The sequence below is a fragment of the Podarcis cretensis genome, assembly GCF_951804945.1.
Source record: "Podarcis cretensis genome assembly, chromosome: 4".
In the NCBI taxonomy this organism is placed as follows: domain Eukaryota; kingdom Metazoa; phylum Chordata; class Lepidosauria; order Squamata; family Lacertidae; genus Podarcis; species Podarcis cretensis.
The window spans coordinates 56,386,461-56,400,839 of NC_137173.1; the positions used below are offsets into that span (position 1 = coordinate 56,386,461).

The 14,379-nt window shown below is 43.1% G+C and overlaps 1 protein-coding gene across 1 annotated transcript in view; it reads right to left on the reverse strand.

Moving 5' to 3' along the window:
- The window catches only part of DSCAM (DS cell adhesion molecule), a 331,349-nt gene that overhangs the window by 94,748 nt on the left and 222,222 nt on the right, over positions 1–14,379 (reverse strand). The window contains exons 12-13 of the mRNA XM_079974881.1: positions 3,694–3,890; positions 912–1,008 (exon numbers count right to left, since the gene is read on the reverse strand). Of these exons, the coding sequence (XP_079831007.1) occupies positions 912–1,008; positions 3,694–3,890 (294 nt within the window). The remainder of the gene's footprint in view (positions 1–911; positions 1,009–3,693; positions 3,891–14,379) is intronic.

Consider the following 14,379-nt stretch of genomic DNA (forward strand, 5'->3'; position numbering starts at 1 on the left):
AAAAAATAATAATAATACACTACAGTTGCTGGGAGCTTTTGGCTGATTAGACTTGAAACATTTTGTTTCTAAATATAAAGCTGGTACACTGTTTCTTTTTTTTCAGAAAGGAAATCTTCACCCTATTGCTTCACCCTATTTAGGCTGCTGCAAGGCTACTGCTACTGAATTATTTGGTGCCAAGTCCCACTGAGTTCAGTGGAATTTACTCCCAAGGAAGTGTCAGAATCATAGCCTGACACCAGCCATGTTTATTCACAAATCAGTATTCCAGACTGTGGTTTTATGTATGAAGAAGAAGAGCTGATTTAAACACCTGTTTTATGATTTATTTATATTTTTGCTCCATGGTTTATTGAAGGATTCTGTGTTTCAGCTGACGTATTTATTTTGGTTTTAATGTTGTATCTGGATTTTATTTTCTGTTAACAACACCGCTTAGGGATTTCACATATTAAGCACCTTTGACTCACGAGTTGACTGACAGGTGAAGTGACTGCATGACAGTGACGAGTATTCAGAATGGATGTTGTGTTGGTCAGCAATATGTGTGCAATAAGAGATGGCACATGGATTCAAACCCCAACATAAGGAAATGTTGACTGTTGGCTTCCATGTTGGCCCCTTGGTGTTTAAATGGGCCCCAAACTGTTGTACGGGTTTTTGTTTCTACATTGTCTTGTAGTTGTAATGCAGACTTAAGACAAACTTGTGTCTAAAATCCCATGTTTTAATAGTTCCAGTGCAAACTGGACAGATGGAGTTTGAAGCTTTCATAGAGTTTCTAAGTTTTTGACAGTCATGACTACGTTTTATTAGGGACTAGAACCCCCCAACAGATTTCTGAGCATGACATACACTTACTGTACTACAATAGCTGTGTTTTTTTCCTTACGTTGTCCTCTTCCTACCTTGCACAGTGAGCTGAATTATTCCACGGTCCTCCCCATATGAATTGATGGCATGGCAGGAGAAGAAACCAGAGTCTTCTCTCACCGTTGGCAGAATCTGCATTGACAGTGGAAAAGAAGAAAATGTATTTAATAGGGAATGTTGCATGCAAGGCCATTTTACAAAACAGACTCTGAATGTAATTCCACATGGTAGGGATGGGAGGATCTCACATCCCCTCAGGGCCATCTTTCCAGTGGGTGGTGGTCCATAACAAAAATGGGCAAGCAAGAGTGGGGCTGCACCACTCTCTCATACAGAGACATACACCATACACATGTGCACAACACAAACACACATATATGCACACATTCATTCACATCCTCCCCCCCCCCCTCTCTCTGTCTCTCTCTCTTATCTGAGTCAGACTTTTAGGGCTTAGATGCTTGGCCCATGAACAATTTTGAACAGAAGCAGTTTTAAATAAGTTTTTATTTCCCCTAAATTCCTCTTTATTTTCATTTTGCCTTCTGTTTATTCCTGCTCATATAGGCAGGAAGACACACACACCACAGACATGAATAAGTAAATGCACAAGTTGCATTAAAGCCAATTCTGCTCTTGCAGAGCAGTGATGAATTTGACTGCCATTTCTCAATTCCTTCTTGGAATGATATAACGTGCTTTCATGGTGATGTAGCATGACAGATTGACAATACTTCCCCAATAATACTTGATGTATACAAACTCTAAAAATACAGAAGCGGCTTGCTGGGCAGGGCAGACTTGTCACACTGGCTTCTTTGCAGGTGGGTGGGTTGCTGTTGCTTACTGAGAAGAGGAGAGGGTACCAGTGGAAGTGCTGGATTAGCTCGGGGGAGAGGGTGCTGACGCTGCACCAACATCCCTGCTGCCTTGCCCCTCTCCTTGCCAGTACACAACAGGGACCCAGGAAGCTAGTGCAGTGGCTCTGCCCCACCCACTGATCTGCTTCTGAGACTTTATATGTAACACTAGCTTTATTCAGGCATTTATCCCTCAGTGTGATGTCATATAGATGGGGAAGGGGGGTGAGGATGACTGGTGGCTTTGAGGGGGAACATCTGCCCCCGGAAGACTGCTCTACTCCTGTAAGCTCTGCCAACATTTTAGAGAAAACCTGCCAGAGGGAACCTGGAACAGTATTTAACATCAAAAATTGTGTTTTTAAAACATAGAACAGAGCGAAATGGGCAGGAATGTATCCGTCAATTTCTTTGTCTCTGTTTCCCGTTTTCCCATCTTAAATTCTGTTCTCCACATTTCCATTTTGCTTTTTTTTTTTTTTAACCATCCTGAAAATTCATCAGCATTTTTGTTTCTCCTCGGTTGGGTAACTGCATTGCAAAATTTGGAGAAGTGAGAATTTTGAAGGATTGCTGAGTTTCAGTTCTCATATTGTTTAGGAAACTGTGAATTTGGTAAGTTCACCTTTGAATGCCCACTGAATTGATCTTCTCTCCGATCCCTAGGTTGCAGCAGGCAGCCTGCCCAAAACATAGGAGGAGGGGAGATGGGGAGCAGATAACAAATTATGCCTCTGAGAAGGAGAGACAGGGAGATGAAAAATTACCCTCCTGCAGAACACACACACACACACACACACCCCTTTCCTCTTTGCAAGTACACCTGCACTCAGCTGTTTGCTTTACAAGAAGCTGGGATCTGAGCACACAAAGCTGGTTCAATATTCACCCTCTCCCCTCAATAAACTGAGATCATCCTGTAGAATGCTCCTTGTCGTTGGCAAGGTCTTTCCTAAAGACCTACCAATATCAGTTGCTGCCACAACAATATCATCTGCACACTTCAGCAGATATGTTTCATTAAAAAAAAAATTAAAATGTGTTCCTCTGTTGAAGGAAACTTCCACACCACTACCAAAGTTATAAAGTTTCTGTAACAGGATAAGCCTTGGAGGAATTGAGTATTGAACAGCCTGAAGTGTAATTCTGGGTAGTGCGAGATGGCTCAGCAATTTTCTCCTGGCTTGCCTCTGCAGTGACTAAATGAGGCTGACTACAGTTCCTTGTCCTTCAAGATGGGAAATGTTCCTCAGGCATGAGGGCATATGGTCTCCTGTAGGTGAAGATCCCAAAAATGCAGACTGGGAAAGACTAGATGCAAGAGAGTGGGCTACCAATGTTTCAACAATGTTTACCATCTAGCGCGACATGCAGGGTTTATTCAAGAGAAGGGCAGTATATAAACACAAGAAAAATAATTATGGTAACACTTGAGTTTTTTATGAGTATATATTCATGGGTGTGCTATGGGTGGTAATCAGCTAAGTTTTGCCCACACCAAAATTAATGAACATGATTAAGTTTGGTTCATTAATTTAATAGTTGCATATCCCCCTATATATGTGATATACTATATACAGAGTGTGGGGTTGCTACACCCACATTGGCCAAGTCCACTGCTTGCCACAATGTCCAACTGGAAGGTTGACTAAGATAGAAAGTGGCCCTCAGACCAAAATAAATCCATCACCCGTGGCCCAGACTGTTTAAAGGGGATGATGTGTTTTATTCGTTCATGTAAAACATTGCCAGAGTTTAACCTGTTCTGGCCTATGCAAAATGGAAAATGAGATATTCCCCCCGCCGCCACCCCCAAAATAAGAAATGTTCACTTTGGGATATCTTCAGTGAACACAATCATCCCGGGGGGGGGGGGAGTGGAGTGTACAATGTACTCTTATATGTAAAGAACATGTGACCAAACAGCACTGGCAAAATACCAGGTTGCTCATGTTACCTGTAATGTAGAGATCACTTCATCACCCACTTCCTTTGTGGAAACAAGATAGCGGGACATTTCAGGATTAATGATTCTGTCTTCTTTCTCCCAGCGAACGATGATGGGTTTTTCTCCATGTGCTGTGCAACTCATTTCTTTCTTTTGGCCCTGCGTTGCCAAGGTGGTGTTTGGATAGGAAGTTATCATAGCAGGAACTAAAAATAAAAATAACGAACACAAGTTAGTAGCTTGCTGCAAAATGTGTGGAGGAGGAAATGCAACATTGCTGTACAGGAGGGCTCGCTAGGTAGCCTCACTTGTATCGACTCATTTTCCACCTAATCCATTTCATTTTGTACTTTTGTGCTTATATCAGCTGAAGAAAAACAAAACCGCCTGGTGTAGCATACAGCACTGAACTTCCTCCCTCCTCCTCCAAGGAAAGCAGGAATTCATGGAGAGAATGGATAGCCTCTTTTAAATGAATAACTTTAATTTCTGTTTTGAAATGCTAACGTTCCATGGCATGACCTTTCTGCATGTCAACCCTAGGGATAACAAACTGATCTACTAGCTCGCAAGATTGAAAGCTATGGCTTCTGCTTTAAGAAGTGGCTCTCACATAGATAACAATACAGAGAAACCATGGGGAAAACTTTTGATGAGAAATGATACGCACTAACCAAGCATTGTTAGGAACCATTTTCAACCATCTACCTTTCTCCCATAAGGCTGATACATAAAATAGCTAAGACTTTGTTAGATGATTACATTCCGCAACATCAGAGTTGTTTTTATTTGCTTGCTGTCAAGTTACTGTTTGATTGTTAAACATCAACATTAAAAGAGATATAATAAAATTAAATACCATTTCCATATTACATTAAAAATACGATAAACGATATCATCTGAAACTCGATATATATAGTGTCCGGACATAATTTTCAAAAATCTGTAAAAAGGTCAAGGAAAACCCGGGTGTATGGCATGGCAACCCGTGTCAGAAATGTTGGTTTTTGGGTGAATTTCCTAAAAAAATAAATAGCTCAAACAACTCTTGTGTCCACGGAATTTTACTTTCTGAAATATGTTAACCCCACAACAAATAAGACTCACTGGGTACAATCTCGCTCCTATTATTTGCATGCACAAATAGAGCCTGCAGGCTGATTGTACATGACCCCCACTGTAGAATAAATCCATGGAAGGAGCTGTGGGGTCCTGTGGACTAGCCCCACCCATTGGCAATACCATTCACTGCTGCGACACCCACTGAAGAATGTTCATTTGATATTAGTTGGAAAGAAGTCTCCCTAGCTACAGATTTAGGTATTTATTTATCTTATTTGTTTATAAGATTTCCTAGCCACCAGTCACCATAAGGTCTCATGATATAATGTAATATACAGTTATTTTAAAAAACCACAAATAAAATCACAGTAATTATAAACCTTCAGGGTTGAATTAGCAGTGTATTCCCTCGTTTAACAAAATGGGGTAAATGCCAAGTTACAAAAGCTAGGGCTGCCATATGTCCTCTTTTTCCAGGACACATCCTCTTTTTCATGGGTATGTAAAATGAGAGTCATCATAGCGATCCATAGTTAAAAGTAGAAGTTGGCAAATGTCTCCTCTTTTCTGCTCTTCAAAATATGGCAATTATAGGCTATATAAGTTTTTAAAATGTCACACACACATACCCCCCTTTCAGAGGCAGTTCTATAACTAACCCAGCTATCAGAAATTGCTTCCCATCGCCATAGCAATGGCTGATGAAGCAAAAGGGCTTATCCAGATGATCCTACAAAGGATATCCACAACACAATTTCCCCCTTGTGTAATTCTTCCCCAACCCCCACCCAATTCAATACTGAATCCTGTCCCTGTGGGTAGGATATAGATTGAGAGAGATGCCTTACTCAGAGCTTTGCCAATTTCACTTCTCTGCTATCAAAAGCAGACCCTATCTATCAAAAGCAGGGAAGTGAGATAACAAGACTCACCTTTTACACCTCAAAATACCTATGCAAATATATTTCAATGCCTCCTCCACCAAGAAAGAAAAGGGAAAAAAGAAAAGAAAAAAGAAAAGAAAAGAAAAGAAAAGAAAAGAAAAGAAAAGAAAAGAAAAGAAAATTTATGTGAAAGGGCAGAAGCATTTTTGTAGAGCCTGGAAAGAGCTTTGCCAGTACTTGATTATTTATGCTTATTTGAATACTGGATGCTGTGTTTGATTTATTTTTGGATGATAGTGGCCTTTGACTTTGAGCAATGAAGTCTGCATGCAAAGGACTGGTGCAGAGCCCCCTGCAAGTGGTACAGCGGGAGAGAGAGCTCAGCTGTTAAGGAAAAAGAAGCCAGAGAAAGGGGTGGAGTCTTTAAAAAGCTCCACAAAACAGCACAGGGAAAGGAGTGGGAACTTACTGTGTCACTTGGTGATATAGAAGAAACGCCCATAATATTCATAGAATCAAAATCTTTCCAGCACTTATTAAGCTTTAGTCACAGGAACACTAGCTGCAGAAAAAACTTTCATTTCCCCAGCTTGAGGGCAGAGGGCTTATCATTTCCTTGCAAGGTTTCTTGTTTATTAAGAATGCTTGTAGGCTGCCCTACCTCTCAATGGATCCCAGGGCAGGATCAAATATGTAAAATTGCATAAAACAATGGGCCATTAAAAATACTGATTAAAACAACAGGAGCAACGAAAACTGCAGAGCAGTTTATTATTATTATTATTTATTACATTCAGGCTGGGTTGGATTGAGGGGAGGCATCCTTCTGCCCATTTCGGCCAGCCCAGTAGATCTCCCAGAGTCCACTGCAAATGGAGGGACATGGGGGAAGGCACCGTCCTGCCTGCCTGCCTCATGCACTGGCAGAAAACCCACCGGCCATATTCCTGCCAAGAGAAGCTGATGGGAAGCCCTCAAACAAGGTGTTTCAGGAGTGGGGCAAGTCTGAGATTCTCTGGGAGCTGCTGGATGTGGAGTTGTTTTCACAGCTGGCACCAGCTGGCTTTGGACCAATCTGTCCATTTCCATCCAGCTTTTGCTGCTGCTGCCGTGAGCAGCCAGGCTGTGGCTGTGGTGCTAGCTCCGCCCCTGTGTAAAACCTTGGCAATACTAGTACAGTGGTACCTCAGGTTACGAACTTAATTCATTCCAGAGGTCAGTTCTTAACCTGAAACAGTTCTTAACCTGAGGCGCGCTTTTGCTAATGGGGCATCCCGCTGCTGCCGTGCCACCGGAGCAAGTACCCAAGGTACTACTTCCAGGTTAGTGGAGTTTGTAACCTGAAGCGTTTGTAACCTGAGGTACCACTCTAACAAGTTTTGATTGCTCTGTTGCAGCTCACCTTTGTTCCAAGAAGCGGAGAGGAGGCCAGCAGGCAGGGAGGGGAGTGTGTGGTGCAATGTCTAGACCTGACAAATATGTTCAGCGGAAGTCCAAAGCCTGGACACTGGGCAATCATAATCCTTACAAAGCAGCCTGGAATTGAAATGGAGCCGACGTGTCCTAAGCCACCATTTCTTCTGGCTTCTTAAGAGTTATATAATAAATTTTCTTTGATTATAAATATTACCCAAATATGTGTTTCCAAGCTAGGATTGGTCTTATGTGCTGCTAAGCTGTAACAAGAATGACGACGACTCAAAAAGCTTGGCAGCTCTGCCGGCGCCTTGTGATATGATTGAATGTGTCAGGGTAAAGACTGTGAACATTTAGAGTTCATATCTTATTCACTTAGAAGCAGTTTCAGGTCACATTATAGGAAAAGGAGGTGATTTATTTTATGTGACAACTATGAATTTTAATCAAAAGACATATTCAAAATAAAGTCTAGACCCCCCCCCCCCATTTTGCCTGAATTCACTATAGGAAAGTATTTCTCCTTTCCCGAGGTTTTTCTCTTCCTTTTTTCATGCAAGAGCCCTTTTCATGTTTGTACATTACAAGCTGCTCTCTTCAAATAACACACCAGAGACCCACAGCAGCTTAGATTTCTCATTCTCTCTCTAGTCTTTGACAGGGCTGTGAAATGAATGTGACTTGATTCCGCATCGTCATGTGTGCACAATTTTCCACTTTGCCTAACTGAGCCTCCTAATAACCGATAGGGGAAAAAAAAAAAGAAAAACGGGGGAATGGAGGAGGCGGACAGCTCTGCTCCCTGCAGCGACTTTCTCGTAAACGCTTGGGGGGATTCATGAGGAATGGCATCAGTTCAGAAAACTGCTCAGCAAGCTCAGTAACAAGCTAGACTAATAGCCAATAAGGCCTTTTCTCAGGAAAGTCATTCACAATTCATTTATTAGTAGTACGCACTTTATGAAGAAACTTAAGATAGGAGAGAAAATGCTCACCCTTTCGCTGGGAAAGAGTGGAGCGCTTTTGAAAGGACCCTGCACAATTTAACCCAAGAGGACAGGAATAATTTTGTAAAAATCAACCATATATGCTCAGAGAGAGGGGTTTAATTGGGGTTTAATTAATGGAGGACCTATTGTCCATCCAAAGGCTGCATTCCTTTATCGGTACCTTTCTGAAGAACCCATGCAAATGGTGGGTGGGAATGAGAAGCAAACAGTGAGCATTAATGTTAATGTAATGTGAGAAATGTTATGGGAACCTAATGCAGGTTTTGTGTTCCTCGGTTTACCAGGGTCTGCAGAACTTACAGGCTAGGTTTCATATCCTCCAAGTGTCCTGATTTTCCAAGGACAGTCCCAGAATTATGAAAACCATCCTGGCTTCTAATTTGATCCTGGAATGTCTCTATTTCCCCTGCCAGTGCTGCCCAGCTTGGGGAAGAGGATAAGCCAGCATTTGTCCCGAGTAGTGGAGGCAGCGAGAGAGCATCCCGTTGCCTCTCCATGGCTGCTGCCGCCAATGTCCTCTCTTGGGCAGCTCAGAGCAGCAGCTGGAGAGCGAGTGAGAAGGAGGAGGAGAAGCTGCCACCAGTGAGGCCCCGCTGTGCATGATGCTCTGGGTCTGAGGGGCAGGCAGAAGGCAAGGCCACCCTGGGAGGAAAGGCAGGGGGAGTGTAGCATAGCACAAGGAGTCTGGTTTTTTTTTCATGCTTTGTGTGTCCGTGTCTAATTTTGCCCCTTTAAAAAAATTATTTATTGATGCGTGGTGTGCATTAATATTTGCTCTACAAATATGGGCATGCCATATACAATTTGACGCAATGTAAAATCACACCCCCTTCCCAAACACGCTGGTTGCTTTTCTCAATAACTTGTCCAGTTTTTGGTCATCAGTTCGTGAAGAGCAGCAGCACAATATCTTGTAGTCTTGACTAGAAATTGAATAATTTTTGAGAAGCAGTGGAAGCCAGATGGGCTGAAGTGGTGTATGGTCACAGCAATCTTGGACAAGCATATAGCTCCAGACCCACAGCATTCCCAGTCCTGCCAGCTCCTGTCAGTCAGGGTGGGAGGTAGTGGCAGGCTTTTTTGGCTGCACTAGTTCTAATGGATACAGCAAGTGGACTTGAACTGGGTCTCTCCAGGGAATGAACCACGACTGGCTCTGCTCCATCCTTGCCATGCGCTATTTTAGGGTCTTGTGCTGACTGCCCCCGGTGGGAACACGGCTAGCAGTAGTCCTTCATTCTGCTGGGCTTTCTGTGGCTCCAGCAGGGATCTCTGTGGCAGCAGTGGAGAACCACTCCTCACCAGCAGTGGCTGGGCAGCACCAATGAGGTCATACTCAAAACCCTAACTCCCCTGAGCTGTTCAAATTGGGAGTTGGGATTGCATCCCAAAACACCTCTCCCTCCCAGCTGCTTTTAGCCTTGATGATTATTTAAGATTAGGTCCAATCCCTCCCCCTTTAGCATCTGTGATGCGATAGACTATATATTTTCCAAAATGGCACTGGGATGTGAAATATATTTACAGGAGGACATGTGATTTTTACACCTGCAACAGGTAATTTTATTTTCATTATTGCTTAACAGTAGTCCAGTTTTCAAGTGATTGCGCTTCTCCACTGGGTGGTGGCTAAGGAAAAGAATCAAATACAGCAATGTTTTTGGGCTTGAGAAAATTATAGCTATCCATCTAATGGACACAACGCATTGAACAAGTCTGGAAGCTCATTTTCTCCGGCGCTAACTTGCACATTATCTAAAATCTATGAAGCCCTCTGTTTGTTTGTTTAAAAAAGATGTTTTACATTAATGGGATAAAATCTTTATAAAACAAAGTCAGGGAGCAGTAAGTAAAAATAGAAGTGTGATACATGCGAAGCTTGAAATGAGTCATCACATCCAATAATGCTTAATACATAATTGGCCATACTGTTCGCTTGTACCAGTATAGTCTCTCTGGAAGTAACAGAGCTGTGCCATAGAAAGAGATCACACAACCACATCTTTACTGAGCACAAGTTATAGATTTCCTGAAATCTGTGGGCAACCCAGTTCCATATGACTTCAGTCCCTTCCGCAGCACAGCAGCCTGCACTGTGCTGCTGCCAGTGGTTAGAATGAACTTGTTCGGTTTAATGAAGTTCAGTGAATTAGTTCAAAAATCCCTGAACTACACCTGGAAGTAGTTCCCACAATTTCTGGGTAAACTGAATGTGAATTGAGTTCATTCTGGGGTAGAACTTTGAATGATTTCCAGTTCATATTTAATTTCTCTTACATTATTTTTAACTCTCTGGACTCTCTGGGCTTTTCAGCTTAAAGATCGTAATTGTTGGGAAACAATGAATTAAACAATTCACACTCCACTGTGTGTTTTGATGTTTTCTCAGTCTTAAGTGTATTTTACACTTCAGCATAGCAGCTTGTAATGTTCTGAATGCTGGAATAAAATAGCTGAGCATCCTTTGGGGGAATGTTTGAATTTAACCTTGAACTGATATGAACTGGGATTAATTCCTTTAATTTAACTAGCTTTTTTAAAAAATATTTTTCCAAGCTCTGATGTCAACTAACAATGTATCCCTATGGCTGGCAAGTGGAGAACAGCAGAACTTAACAAAAAAAGAGGCATTTGTAAGGCAGTTGCAATAAACAGTCACAGAGAGAAAGCACCAAGCTGTTGCCAGATGGTGCCATCAGACTGGTCCAAACCAGTGAATTAATGTTAAGATGCTCTATACTCCATTATGCCGGTTAAAAACACCCAATTCCCTTTGGTAGTCTATTCAATATTCTGACACATGGTTACTGACTTGGCCTATTAAATTACACCTATTTATAATTACAGAAGCTCTCTTATATAGGGTAGTTATTATCCAGAAAAAGCTGCCTATCCAAAAAAAAAAAAGGTTGTATCATAAGAGGAGAGAAGATTATAATTTGTTTTAAGTTCCCCTTGTGCCCTCAAAGCTTTGGCCATTAGCACATCACTGGCAATGTTGAGTTTTTAATAACAGGCATGGGTAGAGTTACAACATAAAGACAGCACTTAGAGGAAAAATGGGAAGGGCTGCAGGAACAAACAAGTTGGCTGCCATTCACTGGACAACAAGCTGTTTTCACACTGTTGAAATAGTCCTTGTTTTGTGGATGGCAGTCACTGCTTTCCTTGGTACGTTTCCAAATATTCCCCAAGTTTGGGCAGAAGCAGTGGGTTGTGCCTCCAAACAAGAGAGAGAACATATAAAACAAGCATAAGCATCTCGCATTCTTAGATACTGTACCCCAGAGGTGAGGAAGGTTTTTTCAACCAAAGGACCACATTACCTTCTGGGCAACTTTCCAGGGGCCAGTGGTAGGCTAGTTTCAACATACACTCACACCCCCTTCTCTTATCATCCATCCAGGAAACAAAGAAGCATTAGCAGAGTTCAAGGACACACTTCGGCTAGGCAAAAACACTCAAGGAGAACACACAGAAGGCCAGTGTTTGTGTGGCCTGGGGACAGCCCCAAGGGCCAGAGAGAGAGAGAGGTCTGAAGGTTCTCCGTCTATGATGTACCCAAGCACCCAGACCAATGTGTGTGACAAATGCAGAGTGCAAGTTAGCCAATACTGCAATCCTGTACATGTCAGAGGGTTATTCCCAGTAGAGAATTGCAGTCTTGGAAAGATATACCTAATACGTCAGCTTGACCCCTGCCTAGTAAGTCCCTGGGAAGACTATCTGATCTGAATGCTGTATAAATAAAGGGATGGGTGGAGAGCAGCTATCCCAAGTCTGCTGCCAACATGAAATCAGACTGTGTACTCTTGTTGGTGGGTGCTTTAAAATGTCAACCCAGAGCAGTATTGATATATGTGGCTCTCCCACAACAGTTGCAGGCAATGTATGTAAAAGTACCTTGCTTTTTTCACCTGATCCTGACCTGACGACAGATATCATAGTGGCAAAACTTTAAAACTTGGTGTTGTGGGTTAAACCCGATCAGAAGGCTGGAGCTCCCATTGCTCGGTCCCTGCTCCTGCCAACCTAGCAGTTCGAAAGCACGTCAAAGTGCAAGTAGATAAATAAGTACCGCTCTGGCGGGAAGGTAAATGGCATTTCCGTGTGCTGCTCTGGTTCGCCAGAAGCTGCTTAATCATGCTGGCCACATGACCTGGAAGCTGTACGCCGGCTCCCTCGGCCAATAAAGTGAGATGAACACCGCAACCCCGGAGTCATCTGTGACTGGACCTAACAGTTAGGGGTCCCTTTACCTTTACATATCTATTATGGGGTGTATTTTGTTTTTTCAGCCATTTCAAAAAGATATCTAAATACATTTATACCCCATAAATTTCCTCCAAGGTACTCAAGACAGCACACACGGTCCTCGTCCCCTAGCCCTGTGAGGCAGGTTGGACAGAGGCTTTGTGACTCAATATCAGTTTTGTGGCCTGGATGGGGGATTTGGACGCAGGTACCCCCAGCCGTAGAGCTTTAACTGATGCACACACATTGGCTCTCCATATAGTCTGTGTTCTGCTGTGGTATTATTTGCTTTCTGTTGCAAGGGTAGAAGGCAACAGAACTTTACTGATGCTTGCCAATGATGCTCTTCTTCTGATAGCTTCAACATGAGATGGGGAGGGGAGCAGGCCGAGAGAAATGAAAGGGAAGAAGGGCTCTAATTATTCACCAAGTACAAGTTGTTCAACTAACAGATGGGATGGGATGGCTTCTTCCCACTCAATCCATATGTGGCAACAGCTTTTAAGTAGATAATTATGTTCAATAACATTGCAGATACATCTCTAATGTGTGTGGGCAAATGTTTGCTCAAAGATTTCAACTCCAATGCGACGGGGGGTGGGGGGGACACTTCTTGTATGGCCATGAAAGTCTTTTCACATGTTTAGTTGGGGGGGAGCACCAGCAACTACATCAAAATAGCTGAAATCAAGCTACAGACCTGATTTTCAGACCTGTTTCTCGATATCTGCTCTGTGTCTATACACTGAAAACATAATGACTCGTTCAGTTGTTCCCTTTCTTAAGACAAGTGACCCATTAAGGTTTCCAAATCAGCAAGAATGCCTTCTGGAAATGGCTCGTGTAGACAGCTAGACTTGATGAAGGATGACACACCTTGGAAGTAATCTGTAATTTTGTACTGTCTTTAGACATTCACTGTGTTATTCTAAAGCAGCAATGCTGCAGCAAGCAAAGGCTCCAGCAGCTCAGTCAGCTGCTTGTGGCTGCAAAGCCAGACAGGATGTTTGTGACTGTTGCCATGGAAACAAAGGGACAGTCCATTCTGTATTGAGCACCGGATGTTAGCTCAGTGTGTGTGTCACATGACCTGTACAGGATGTACATGGGTGGAGTTTGGAGTTTCTCTCTGTTTGTTGAAGAGAGCGGACATCTTTTACTGTATGACTGCTGAAGACAGGAATAAAGCAATGTAGATACATTTCTGTCTGAGTCTGATTCCCCTCCCTGGGGATATGCTGGAGAGCAGGGAGGAGGAGAGCAGTTGGTGTGTTTTTCTCACAGCCTGAGGAAAATCGCCGGAACGGACCTCGTGTGTTTTTCCTGCCGGGAGTCGCCGGAGGGAGGTCGAAAGAATTCAGCCGGTGCCTGGAGAGATAGGCACATACCTCTGACCGAGCATGAATTCCAACAGTGGTAGCAGAGGATGGTTTCTACGATCCATGGAAGTCTGCAGAAATAGGAGCAGAGCTGCTATTTTCATCCCTCTCCATGGAGGCCTGAGATGGAGGCTGATTCTCTGCAGCCAGAAGCTGACCAGAGGAAGCTGAAAGCCAAGCTACAGAGCCCAGGTATGAGATTTTCGGGCTTAAAAGTGTGAATGCAGATGGATTAATTCTCTGCTTCATGGGAGCAACGTTTGGGAAAAACAGCTCCGAGAGAGAAGAGTCTGCATTCCAAACATTCCTGTGGTTTTTCCTGTCCAAGGAAAGGAATGTGGTTGCTTAGCAACGCAGGGCAGTTTCAAGATAAGGGCTGGAAGTCAGGCTATGCCCAGAGAGGCTAAAACAGCTCGTGTTTAGACTAGGCCCTTACAAAGGAACTGTTGAAAGGGGACTTTCCAAGCGGCTAGTGTTAGAGCTGCCAGGTGCACAGAGTGTAAACAAGCCAGCTATTGGATTTTAGAGGCTTGTGTTTGAGAGTCAATGCAAGGACTCAAAATGGATGCCAAGAAGGGGGGAGGCCTGCCTTCTCCACCCCTTTTGACCAGTGACAATTATGCATCTTGGTCTATTAAGATGAAGGCCTTGCTGCAGAATCAGAGACTGTTTGGGGTGATTGAGAACCCC